Source organism: Chiroxiphia lanceolata, chromosome 2, assembly GCF_009829145.1.
Source record: "Chiroxiphia lanceolata isolate bChiLan1 chromosome 2, bChiLan1.pri, whole genome shotgun sequence".
Classification (NCBI taxonomy): domain Eukaryota; kingdom Metazoa; phylum Chordata; class Aves; order Passeriformes; family Pipridae; genus Chiroxiphia; species Chiroxiphia lanceolata.
In genome coordinates, this window is record NC_045638.1 from 64,111,202 (window position 1) to 64,123,800 (window position 12,599).

The 12,599-nt window shown below is 43.9% G+C and overlaps 1 protein-coding gene across 4 annotated transcripts in view; it reads right to left on the bottom strand.

Annotated features, from left to right (window-relative positions):
* Positions 1-12,599, bottom strand: part of DIAPH3 (diaphanous related formin 3) — a 202,019-nt gene that overhangs the window by 187,393 nt on the left and 2,027 nt on the right. For 2 of the 4 annotated variants that reach the window (XM_032680966.1, XM_032680965.1), the window contains exon 1: positions 11,258-11,721. In XM_032680966.1, the coding sequence (XP_032536857.1) occupies positions 11,258-11,407 (150 nt within the window). In that variant the 5' untranslated portion in view covers positions 11,408-11,721. Of the gene's footprint in view, positions 1-5,992; positions 5,998-11,257; positions 11,724-12,599 lie in introns of those variants that run through there. The other 2 variants (XM_032680968.1, XM_032680967.1) reach the window with 2 other exon arrangements.

Consider the following 12,599-nt stretch of genomic DNA (forward strand, 5'->3'; position numbering starts at 1 on the left):
TCAGAAGAATATAAACCAAGCACAGGTTGAAACAAGTTGTGTTTTATTATATTTTATAGCTAAATATACTAGAACAGATGACCTGTACATAATTCAGCTCCTAGACTTGTGTCTTCTAGAGATGGCTGTGGGACACCAACAACAAATCAGCCCAGAGAGATTTTAAACTCAACAGAAGAAAATGGAGCTCCTCGTAAATTGAAAACCATCTGTCAAGTTGCAACACTCAAGTTGCAGTACTGTTGAATACTCTCAAGCAACACCTCTGGGGCAAGCAGAGCATGAAGTTACAAGCAGAAACCAACATAAGCATTTAATAATAGTAACATCCAAAAAATCTATAGGTCAGTCAAAACAGCAGATCCTGAACCAATATTGCTCTCCACTGCACATTTACAAACACAGCAAGTGCCAGAATGTACAGCTCTTGCACAAAACCAAGAGCAACACAGAACACTGGCGACTGATGAGTCAGTGTTGCAGGGATTCTGTATATAGTTTTTATGATGAGTCTGAGAACAGACTTGGCAGGAAAATTTGAAGAATGTGAAGTCACATACTTGGTCAGACAGACTCTTACCCCTTCTTAGACTCCCCTCACTACCTAGTGTGCAAAGCTTGCCAACAACTACAGCAACTGTCAACGGCTATATATAAATTAATCATATTTGGAAACTCTTGTTTTGTCTTCACCAAGTCAACAATATTTGACTATCGCTCTCTACAAGTTCCTGAAAGGAGTTTACAGCAAGTTGGAGGTCAGTCTCTTCTCCCAGGTAACACGCAATAGGACAAGAGGAAACGGACTCAAGTTGCACCAGGGGAGGTTTCGCTTGGGTATTAGTAAAAATTTGTTCACTGAAAAGGTAGTCAGGCATTGGAACAGGCTGCCCAGGGAACTGGTGGAATCACCATCCCCGGAAGCATTCAAAAGGCATGCAGAGATGTGGCACTTGGGCATGGTGGTGAACATGGTGGTGCTAGGTTAATGATAATGGTCTTAGAGGTCGTTTCCAACCTCTAACAATTCTGTGACTCTACAATTATTACTTCCGACATCTTCTCTGGTTCATCCCTCAGAACTGAAGAACAATTTGTGTTAAGTTCAATATTATCGTACAATAGCTCTACTCTGAATATTGTCAAGAAACTGAGGAAGAAGCACCTGACGAATGGTTATGAAGTTTAAAAAGCAAGTGAGGTGTAAGGAAATACAGTATTCACTGACACACTTAAGTTCTACTATAAAAATAAAAAAAAATTGAACCCAGGTTAGTACTGAACTTTTATGACAATTCCATTCCATGTTCTAACAGGTGAGGATTTCTAATAAATGAAAGCAATAACAAAGTGAAAATATTTCAATCCAGTCAGGAGACTTAAGATTTGTATCTCAATTTTCCCACTGGTGTTCTCCTGCTGCAGAGGTAGACCAGACTTTTGCCCCACACACTGCCATGGAGCTGGGTTTTAATACTTGTTTTTCCCATTCTGCTAAATAGCTACCAAGACAGTATGAGTGTTGTGTACTTGCAAAAGCTTGTGACTTGGCAGTTAGCAAGTTTTGGTATAACACCTCTGTCCTTAAGTGAGTGAAGCTGCAAGAGAAAACACCAACATATGGTCTTTCACTGCAACTAGGTAGTGAAGAACATAAAAATTTATTCCTTTTTCATACAGATGACTTAAATCACTAAGCCTTAAGCAATGCATAGATACCATTGTGAAGTTCCCCTAACAAAGTAGGAGACTATGTAATCTGCTTATAATGAAAACCACCTGCATTCTGTGCTTTGAGGTGGAAATTCAGGATTTATGTCCAACTGTGGTGGTTTGAAAAATAGGAATTTCAAAAAAAGCTAATTTTAAAAGGTTTGCTACAATTTGTTCTAATGTGAGAGAGAAGAAGCTTTCAGACACGCACAACTTAGTATGGGGGAGGGAAATATACTACAATTTATTATTAACATATATACATATATATATAACTGTTTTAACTATCTCTTCTATGGTGAAACAACATATATACATAGATCATCTCTCCTTTCCTTCAAAAAAGAGTCCAGAAAGAAAGGAGAAGAAGTCTTCTTTTCACTTTCAAGCTACAGCTCTTCCAAATTAATTTTCTGCAGCACTGGTAAGTGTCTCTTATTTTTAAGGCAGCAGTTTTGATTTGTCACAGCTAGAGTTCTTCTTTCTTCTGCAGCATGAAACGCAAGAGGTTAAAGTCTTTATCCCCTGCTCTTGCTTCGCAGAGATTCCGGCCCCCGGGGAACGAATTTTCGGGATTTCCACCCCTCCTCCCCGGGGTCAAGGAGTTCTAAGGCTTTTAGTTTAGTTCAAGTTCTGACCCTAGAACTGAGTCCAACTGACTCTCTCTCCCTCTGCTCTGTTCTCAGATTCACTGGTCCAATTCGCTGCTGCTGCAGGGTCCAGCCAGCTTCTCACCACTCCTCCCTATCACGGTGGGAAAAGGCAGTGAGGTCCGGCTGGTAAACTCCTGGGGAGTTTAACTCCCACAGTCTTGGCTGGGCCAGGACAGTGGGGGCCCACGGGCTCCCCCAAACCCGGGGGGGAGACTCCCCTTGGCAATTACATGACTGTATGCTGCAGCCTCCTCTCCAAAGGGTCATGGCTAGTCCGCCTGGCCCGCTCCAACCCAGAGGTCTCCCCGATCTTCCAGGGTCCCCCTTGGTCGCTAGCTTCAGGGGGCTTCTCTCAGCAGCTGTGCTGCTCCCGGCCCCCCCGCCAGGAGCCGGGGGCAGGGGCCCCCCGGCCCCACGCCACACGTGGCGCGTTCAAAGCATGGCTGCTTCTCCTTCTAGCTATGCAATTAAAATTAACCTCTTCCATTTTTGTGACTATGTAATTTCCGCAAGGGCGCATGAGCTTTCAATTGGTCCAGTATTAAAAACAATACCCCTTAGGGAAAGGCTTTTTTTTCAAACCACCACACCAACTCGTGTATATTCCACTAAAAAGATGGGGGAAGCAACAACATCAGGTTCATTCCCACTTAAGAACTTCGATGTTTTGCAACTGCTCTGTAGAAGACACCATCAACATCCATGTAACCAGGCAATTTTGGATTCAGGTTTTGTTCTTAGAAAAAAGCAGAAGTCAGTCGGATAGTTCAAGCTAGTGTTTACTTTTTATTCAAGTTTTAAAATTCAGCAATGGAATTTACTGTGGTAAAGGTGAAAAGTTTCCTATTTTGTACATCAGAACACCTCACTGACCCAGGTCATCGGACTAATTAGTGAAAAAAGACCACCACACAACCAATTAAGGACACCATAATTGTATAACAAACTCAATATACAGACATGAGTCTCCTCTATAAGTCTTCATCTTACTGGATACCTACAGTACAGGAGTGTAAAAATACCACCATTTCTTTCAGACAATGTTGTGAAGTCTAGTCGAAAGTATATGCTAAAAGCCTCATTAATATCAACACTGGTGACATTGTATTTGGAGACTTCTTTATAAAGGAGAAAAAACTCCATGCAAACAACCTAATGTTCAGATCTTTTAGCACTCCAATATTAAAAGGCTGAATGACTTGCCGTAAGACATCTCTAAAGACTTATTTGGTGAATTTTATGTTACAATACTTCTCAGTTAGAGGAGTTGGTTAAAACATAAGAACTGAGGTTATCTTCTTCCCTTCTCCCTTACCAAGTCCTTCTCTTCCAAAAAGGCTGTACAAAGTAAAATCAGTTGCCAACTTCACTCATCTTCTGTAGCATTCAAGGGTACAGGGGACACAGCGATGTGAAACGTTACGTGCAGTCTTAACCCAAAAAAAAACCCTACTTGCCACACTGGGTCTTTTAATGGCGTTACATTTAGAGGGGTGTTGTGACTCAAGAACAGGAGCGTATTTTTATTCTTGCTAGGTCAAACAAAACAAGCACATTTCTAGTACGGGGAAAAACAACTAGCCCAGGAGTCCAGTAAAGCCCAGGTAGAAGCTGGAGTGCCTTACTACCACAGGAATATTTGTCTATTTTCAGACCTGGATATATCAGTTCAGAGAAGACATATTCTGCTCAAGTGATCAGGTTGCCTTAAATACAGGCCTGCAAGTAAATAAATCTAGCTTAAGTAATATTCCTATAATATTCAGTTACTGCTAAAAACACAAAATAAGATTACAGCTACTGCCTTGCAATGGATGAAAATATTAATATGCTATTCTGTGTCTTCCATGAACTTCCAGAATAATAAAATTATTGCTTTGAAAACATTGGAGCTATGTACAAGTATTCCTCTAGTCTATCATGTAGAAAGTAGATATGCAAAATTGAAAAACAGATTAACAGTATTTTAAGAACGCTGACATCCTGTTTCTAGTCAGACACAAAAGCATGAAGAGATGAAGGAGCTAATTAGGACAGTTCAGAAGGAGATTTGTCGATCATAAAAGGAATTAGAAGACAGACAAGCACACTGCCATGTACCCCTGCCAATATGAGAGGAGTTTTAGGCATGCAAAGTAACAGGATCTCAGGCAGCTAAACAATTTCAGCAAGTCCCTCTACCACTCTGAAGTACTTCAATTTACAAAAAAATTAAAAATCCCACAGAACAGTATCTAAATCCTTTTGAGATCTTCATGTTTGCCTTCCTTGCAGATGAAAACAAAGAAACAAACCCACATATAACCCCTTCAAAGCCACCACACACATGTATAGGATCTTTGATATATTACACAGAGCTCACAGCCTGCATGTAGCTTTGAGAAAAGAAAAAGATGGAAAAAAGGAGGGCTTAAGCAAGATACAATGAGTTTTAGAAGAACTGGCCAGCTTGGGTCTGAACACTGAAACAAGATAAACTAAAACTAGAAATGCACATATAATCACACAATCCCCTGTGTACCTTTTTAAATTAGAAAGTTAGGAAGAACCCATTGCCATTAATTTTATCAACAAAAAAGATTCAACACTAGCTGTGTCTTCCTAAAGGATATTCTCCAGCAGAAACACAAGTAGAAGACTGAAGCAAGGATTGCAAGGAAACCTGTAGACTTAGAGAAATGTTAATTGGATGACTACAGTGAATGCTATTACTTTAGGATCTCCTTTGTCACAATATTCTCTCAGTAATTTTGCTACCTCAGTCTGTAAGCTCATCTTACAAACTGCTCAGCATTTCTTGCTTTTAATTTCCAATACACTACTTCAGCATTTAGTTAAATGGCTTTATCACACACTCTCTCTTGCTTGGAAAGCAGTCTGAAAAGTAATCAGGGCAAAGCTATCTTAACATGACAGTTCCTACACAGTGATATTCTTTAGACATTGATGAGTTAAACTCAGTATTGGTGCTAACAGGTAAGATCATATAACAAAGTGCTAGAACAGAGCACTAAAATTTAATATCATAACCCACAGCGTTAATTCATGCCAACAAAAATAACAGCATGAGGAATTTACAGTTTTACAAAGCTGCGATAAAGTGTTTCAGGTAACATCTGTTCAGCAATCATTTCTTTAAAAGACTAATTTACATTCAAGGTCTTACACTGCAGCATAACTGCAGCAATAATTCAGTCACTTTGTAATTAAAGATATTGACACAGATCGGTCTTACCTTCTACTCTATGACAGAGAAATGGAAGTGCTTTTGCTCTTAACTACATCGTTCTTTGATTTACAGACTGTTAAATGCAAGTGTTAATTTGTCTATTTTTAACAGATTGGAGTAAACAAGAAACCCTTCTTGACTCATAAATTTCATAAAGAGCTAACTCAAAAACATAACCTGAAAGTCACTGAAGACAGGTCAATGGTATACTGAGATTAATAGAAACACTTCCAACTTGAGCTAGAAATCAATCTTTTGATGACTAGTGTCTACAAGATGTAATCTCAGTAAAATCCAGTTGGAAGTCACATAATCTAGCACTCACTGTAATGATTTCCAAACATTTCTAAGGGGAGGGAGATTAAGGAGAGGAAGTGGCAAGCAATTGCTTTTTGACCCACCCTCCCCCAGCAGATTTCAAAAGTTTCTTGCTCAGTCAATGTACATATAGAGAACATCTGACATCCTTCGGTAGATTTCCTCTTTTTACAAGGTCCTAAACCACAAGGGTGAATGCAAGAGCTTCCAGTAAGCTGAAGTATCACAATATCTAGAACACCTTTTACCCTTTTAAGAGTCCCACCCTTCTAAACCTTGGGCCTGCTGAACAAAGCCATGCTGATACGTTCTTAAAAATTAAGGATCATTCTTTAAAAAAAAAATAAAATAAAATGATTCTGCAAAAGAACTGAGAAAACTGAGGTTTAAAACTCATTTACTTCTTCTGAGAAGCTAGTTTATTGAGAAAGGCAGTCCTTCAATGCCTCATTTGATTAGACGAAACAGTTATAGTGGTTGATTACAAAGCCTTTCTCGCCCCACCACTCTTTGAACGCAGTAAGTTTTAAAAATCAGTATTTTCCTCAGCTACACAGGATTTTCTTTAGAAGGAAAAAAAAAAAAAAAAGAGATACATGTTAATGATGTCACCTTTGTCAACCAGCAATCCAATTTCACCTCAAGGTTTGTCAGGGAATCAAATTATTTTTCAAGTTAGCATATCTGCTATGACAGATCAATATGTTGCATTGACTGGAAGGGTTCAACTTGGAACTTATTTTCAAGCCTTGTGCACTGAGGAAAATTACACTTGCACAATCTGAATTAATTGAGGTCAATAAATCTAACAGCCAATTTACTTGGACAAATGTACAGCAGATCAGAAATAAAGTTGAGGCAACATGAGGTACGGCACTGTAAATATCCCAAACACAGAAAAGGCTACAGCCCAAATCTAAGACTAGATCACAGACAGCCTAAGGGGTGAGAAGTAGGCTTTAAGCATTCTGATGCAAAACTAATTTAACTAATAAAATTACACTGAAGAAGTATTATGGAAAGAGTTAGATCCAACCAAGTTAACACACATTAGCTCAGCTGGTTAGAGCATGGTGCTAATAACACCAAGGTGGTGGGTTCACTCCCCGTATGGGTTATTCACTTAAGAGCTGAACTCAGTGATTCTTGTGGGTCTCTTCCAACCCAGAATATTCCGTGATTCTGTGACAAAAATAGAAAATACTTCTAAGAACATTAACTCCAACCATAAACTACCAAGTCCATCACTAAGCCACATGCCTAAGTGTCAGATCTACATGTCTTGCAAATACCTCATGAGGTGGTGACTCAACCACTTCCCTGGGCAGCCTCTGCAATGCTTGACCACATTTCAGGGAAGAACGTTTACCTGATATCCAACCTACACCTCCCATGGCATAACATGAGGCCCTTTCCTCTTGTCCTATTGCTTATTACCTGGGAGAAGAAACTGACCCCCACCTTCTACAATCTCCTTTCAGGTAGTTGTAGAGAACTATTAGGGTCCCCCCTCAATCCTCCTTTTCTCCAGAATAAACAACCCAGTTCCCTAAGCCACTTTTCATAAGGTTTCTGCTCCAGACCCTTCACAGTTTCTTCATCCTTCTCTGGACACATTCCAGCACCTCAATATCCTTCCTGAACTGAGGGGCACAGAACAGGACACAGTACTGGAGGTGTGTCCTCCCCAGTACCAAGTAGAGGGAGACAATCACTGCCCTGGTCCAGCTGGTCACACTGCTTCTGATACAGGCCAGGATACCATTGGCCTTCTTGGCCACCTGGGTACACTGCTGACTCATGTTCAGCTGGCTGTTGACCAGCACTCCTAGGTCCTTTACCGCTGGGCAGCTTTCCAGCCACTCTGCCCCCAGCTTGTAGTGATACATGGGGTTGTTGTGACCCAAGTACAGGACCCAGCACTTGGCCTTATCAAACCTCTTACTGTTGACCTCAGTCCACCAATCCAGACTCTGTAGATGCCTCTGCAGAGCCTTCCTACTCTCAGACAAACCCAACTTGGTTTCATCGGCAAACTTACTGAGGATGCACTCAATCCATCCTTCTCACTTTTTTGGGAGAACAAGAGGGGAGATATACAATCTCCGTCTCAAAAAAACCCAAACCAGTCTTGTAAGACAACAGGAGGTGGACAGGAAGGAGAGTTTACCAATTTTAGATTTAATAGCTGAGTAATAAATATTCTGTCTTGCAATATCTCAGGGCAGAAATTTATGAAATGATAGAATGAAAAGTTGATCCCATAGTACCCTTCAAGTGAACCACCCCAATCAAAGAAGCTGATTGGTGCGCCCAGCTATTAAAATAACTCTGCCTGTACCACTGTGTATGCTACTCCTCCAGAAATTATTAGCCAGGACAAGCCAGAGATTATAGAGACTATAGTTCATAGCTCCAGCAGCTCCTTAGGTTTTGTGACATGGAGCAGCCTGCTGTTTTTTACTGTCCACTAAATTCCACAGCTCACATTTGTAAACTATTCCATTTAACAGTTTACATGAAGACAGAGACAAAATCCTGAACTCTATTCAAGAAATATTCAACTCTGCCTCTTCTTAAGGTCACCCAGTGAGTTAATAGCATACCTGAACACAATCCAGGTTTGAAGAACTGTAATTCATCACTCTCCTATCAACACCCAAGGACAAAATCTTTAAGAGATTATTTAAAAATGAAAAGCAGGACTACTGCCTAAGGCCAAATGCTTTTCAAACTTGCAGTTTGACAAAGCATTCTCATGAATTAAGGGCATTCTCACTCAGCCCTGCTTAAAGAGTTTCAGAAACTAGGCAAGGAAAACAGGGACAGGTCAAAATAAAATAAAATAAAAAATTAAAAAATCCCACACCTACCTACATGATGAATATATGCCCTACAAAACTAAGTCAGAAACCCAAATTCAACTCCTTTAATTTTCTGTAGCTGGGTCAAAAATCAGCACTATGACCTCAAAAAGCCAGTCAGCAGATGCCTACATTGGCACATTCTCAAAACGACCCTTGCATAGCCTGGGAAGCCTAAACATATATCAAACGAGCTCATCTGCACCAAAGAGAAGGCCTTCTCTCACTAAAAAGACAGTCATATCTCAGCTAAGAAAAAACTCTCACTGGCTTTTACAACATATCTGGCAGGGTTATACTCTGTATGAACTATTGTATTGCCATTCTAACACATGGTTAGCAAAACTGAACATGATGGCAGCACCCTACTTCTCTTTTAACATATAATTAGAGGGGGGAAAGGGTAAGTTATTGCAGCACCTTATTTGCATAAGATCTTGGCAGTTAAAGTATCAGTAATAAGTAAAATCTTTTGACCCAGTGCTCTTGTCAGTCTCAAACACACACGAATTCATGTTTCCTACTCACCAGAGCAATAATCCAACCAACAAGTCATATACCAGTAACACTATCCCAACCTTTTAGACTGGGCAGACCATGTAAGTTTTTTTCTCACAGATCAAATACTAAAGCACATCCAGCCATGACACCTGCATGACTAAAATGCATGTGCTCCCAGTAGAAACACAGCCATTTATAAAGACAAGCAAACAGCCCTCGGTCAGTTTCATAGAAACCCATTCTAACATGGAGAGAAAGGCACAGTGACATAGGTCAAACAGCAATCTCTGCAGCCACAGTATAAAATGCCAGGAGCAAGTTGTGACCTTCCAGAACAGGTTTGGCCAGCCTACAGTTTGATATCGCTTATTGGGTAACTTTTTTGAACTGTGCACAAGTGCCAGACACTCAAGTACTGAATATTACACAAATACACTTTAGAATCAAGAATCTAATATCATGGCTGGGCTTCGCAAATGAAGATTTGGGAAGGGCTCTACCCACATTTGCTACAAGCGCACTGGTGGCTAAAGAGGCCAATGCGAGATAGACACGTCCGGTTGCAAAAGGCACAGCAGAAAGACTCCTTGGATGGTATCGGCAAGACACGATTCTTTCTGCATTGTCTTTTCTCCTCGAGAGTGATCCTGTGTGTGTTCTCAAAAGAAGCAGCAGCGTTATGGATAGTGTGTCTCCAGACCTCCCCATTGGAGGCCAGAGTAGACCAGTTATGTTGATCAATATGGCCAAGGCTGAGATGTTGTTTCAGGGAGTCCTTGTATCTTCTCTTCGGGGCTCCTCTCTTGTGGTAGCCGGTGGCAAGTTCACCATAAAGTAAGATCTTAGGGAGGCGGTGGTCCTTCATCCTTGAGACGTGCCCTGCCCAGCGCAGCTGTGTTCTCAGTAGCATGGCCTCAATACTCTTAACTGCTGCTTGTTCTAGAACAGACATGTTAGTCACATAATCTGACCAGTGGATGTTTAGGATTGTACGGAGATAGCGTTGATGGAAGCGTTCTAGGAGACGCAGGTGGTGGTGGTAAATGACCCATGATTCGGAATCTAATATATGTTAAGTATTATAGTGTCTCTTTTGTAAGCACATAACAAATACAGCTAAGAGCAGGTGGGCTCAGAGATAGCTGAACAAAGACTAATGTGCATCACCTAAATATGAGCAAGGGATGCATCTGCTCTGCTTGTGGTGGATACTGCTGGGTACAACTGGATACAACTATCCGAAAGGAGGCTGTAACCAGGTGGGGGTTGGCCCCTTCTCCCTGGCAACAAGCAACAGGACAGGAAGATATAGTCTCAAACTGCACCAGGGGAGGTTTAGGTTGGCCACTAGGAGGAATTTCTTCACAGAAAGGGTGATTAGACTTTGGAATGGGCTGCCCAGGGAGGTAGCGGAGTCACCATTCCCAGAGGTGTTTAAGGCTGGACCGGACCATGGTCTACTAGACAAGGTGGTGTTCAGTCATAGGTTGTACTTGATGATCTTGAGGTCTTTTCCAGCCTACTTGATCCTGTGGATACAAGGCCTGTAGAATATATGTTTGTCCTAGCCTTCATACTTGGAAATTTCATAATGTCCAAACAAAAACTGGTTATTTCTGGGTACTCTTTAGTTAGAGCACATCTTGCAGACACATTATCTTGCAGACAATTATTAGCCATTTCGAGTTCCGCAGTTCCTTGGTGTGCTAGCCAAAAGCTTGTAAAAGGAGGGCTAGGGAGGAGAGCTTTACTATGTCCCTTAAAAGTCAAAGATTCAGTATTTCACTATACACTCCCACCCCGCCCGCCGGTCTCTCGGGGGCTCCGGGCAGAGACCAACCCGAGGTGGCGGTGTCACAGCACGGCCGGGCTCCCCGGCACAGGCCGGGCAGGGAGGGGCCCCGCGGGGCCGGGCCGGGCGGCCGGCAGGCCCCACACCTCCACGGGGCAGGGGGCGGATCGGGACGGCTGGTACTTACGAATTTGGGCTTCCTGCCGTCCGCCGCCTCCTCGGGGCCGCTGGCGCTCCCAGTGCCCGGCGGGCCCTTCCTACGGAGCCCCTTGTTCTCCCGCCCGCCGCGACCCGGCGGCGAGGAGGAGCCGCAGTAACGGGGCCGCGGCGGCTCCATGGCCGCGCCCGGGCGAGGAGTAGAGATGGATGCGGGGGGTGCGGGGGAGCGCTGCCCCGCAATCGGGCCCAGGCCCGGGGGCCCCGGCCGAGCTGGGCGCCTGCGATTAGTGCGGCTTAGCTGGGCTCGGCCAGGCAGGGCGCCGCGGGGGGAGGATGGGGGCTCAGCGCTAAAGCCGCCGCCTCAGCGCAGCAAGGGATTTAGCGAGGAGCGGCCCCTAATCCCGACACACCTGGCCGGAGCACGGGCAGGGATAGGGGCGCGCGCTCCCAACGGCCGCGGCTGGCGCAGCCCGGGAATGTCCCGCCGTCCGAACCTTCCCGCCACCGCCGGCACCGCCCCCGCGTCCCCGGCACGGCCAATCCGCGGCGCCGGGGCGGGAGCGGCTCCTCCCGGTTGGCTGCGCTCGCGCCAACCTCCGGCGGATCAGCGGCTCGCGGCGCGGGCCGGGAGTTCTGGGCACCGCCCGCCCCCGAGCGCTCGCGCACCCCCCCCGGATCCCGGACTGCCAGGGCCGGGAACGGAGCCGGGAGCGGGGCGGGAGTGGCCCCCTGTCAGCTCTGTGACGGCGAGAGGTGGGAAAATCGCCCTGCTTCGAGGTACAGCCGCCTCCGTCTAAGGCGTTAAGATACACTTTCACACACGTAACCCTGGAAGGAAGGTTGTATTTCCTTCTCTCTCACATCCTGCCTCTTCTTCTGCAGGATCTGAACGCGAGGCGTGTCTCTGCCCTGTTTGGCCTAGGATGCCAATTTTCAACTCCTAATTTTGTTTAAAATTCCGATTCCATACCTCGAGCCTTTGTTTGACAGGTGAAAAGTGGTTCGTCTATTTCTGTAAAAACTTCATATATAATTAGAGCGCTGATTTTTATAGGTAAATATACATTATTGTATGGAATCATAGAATCATCAGGGTTGAAAGAGACCTTTAAGATCATCCAGTCCAAGCGTCCCCCAAACACTGCCACTGTAACCCCTAAAACACCCAGCACCAGATCCAGGTGCCTCTTAAACACCTCCAGGGATGGTGACTTCACCACTTCCTTGGGCAACCTACTCCAGAGCCTGACCCCCCCAAACAGGGAAAAAATTATTTCTAGTATCTAATCCAAATCACCCCTGTCACAGCTTAAGGCCATTTCCTCTGGTCCTCTCAATGCAGGCACAGTGTAGAAGAGGCCGACCTCCGT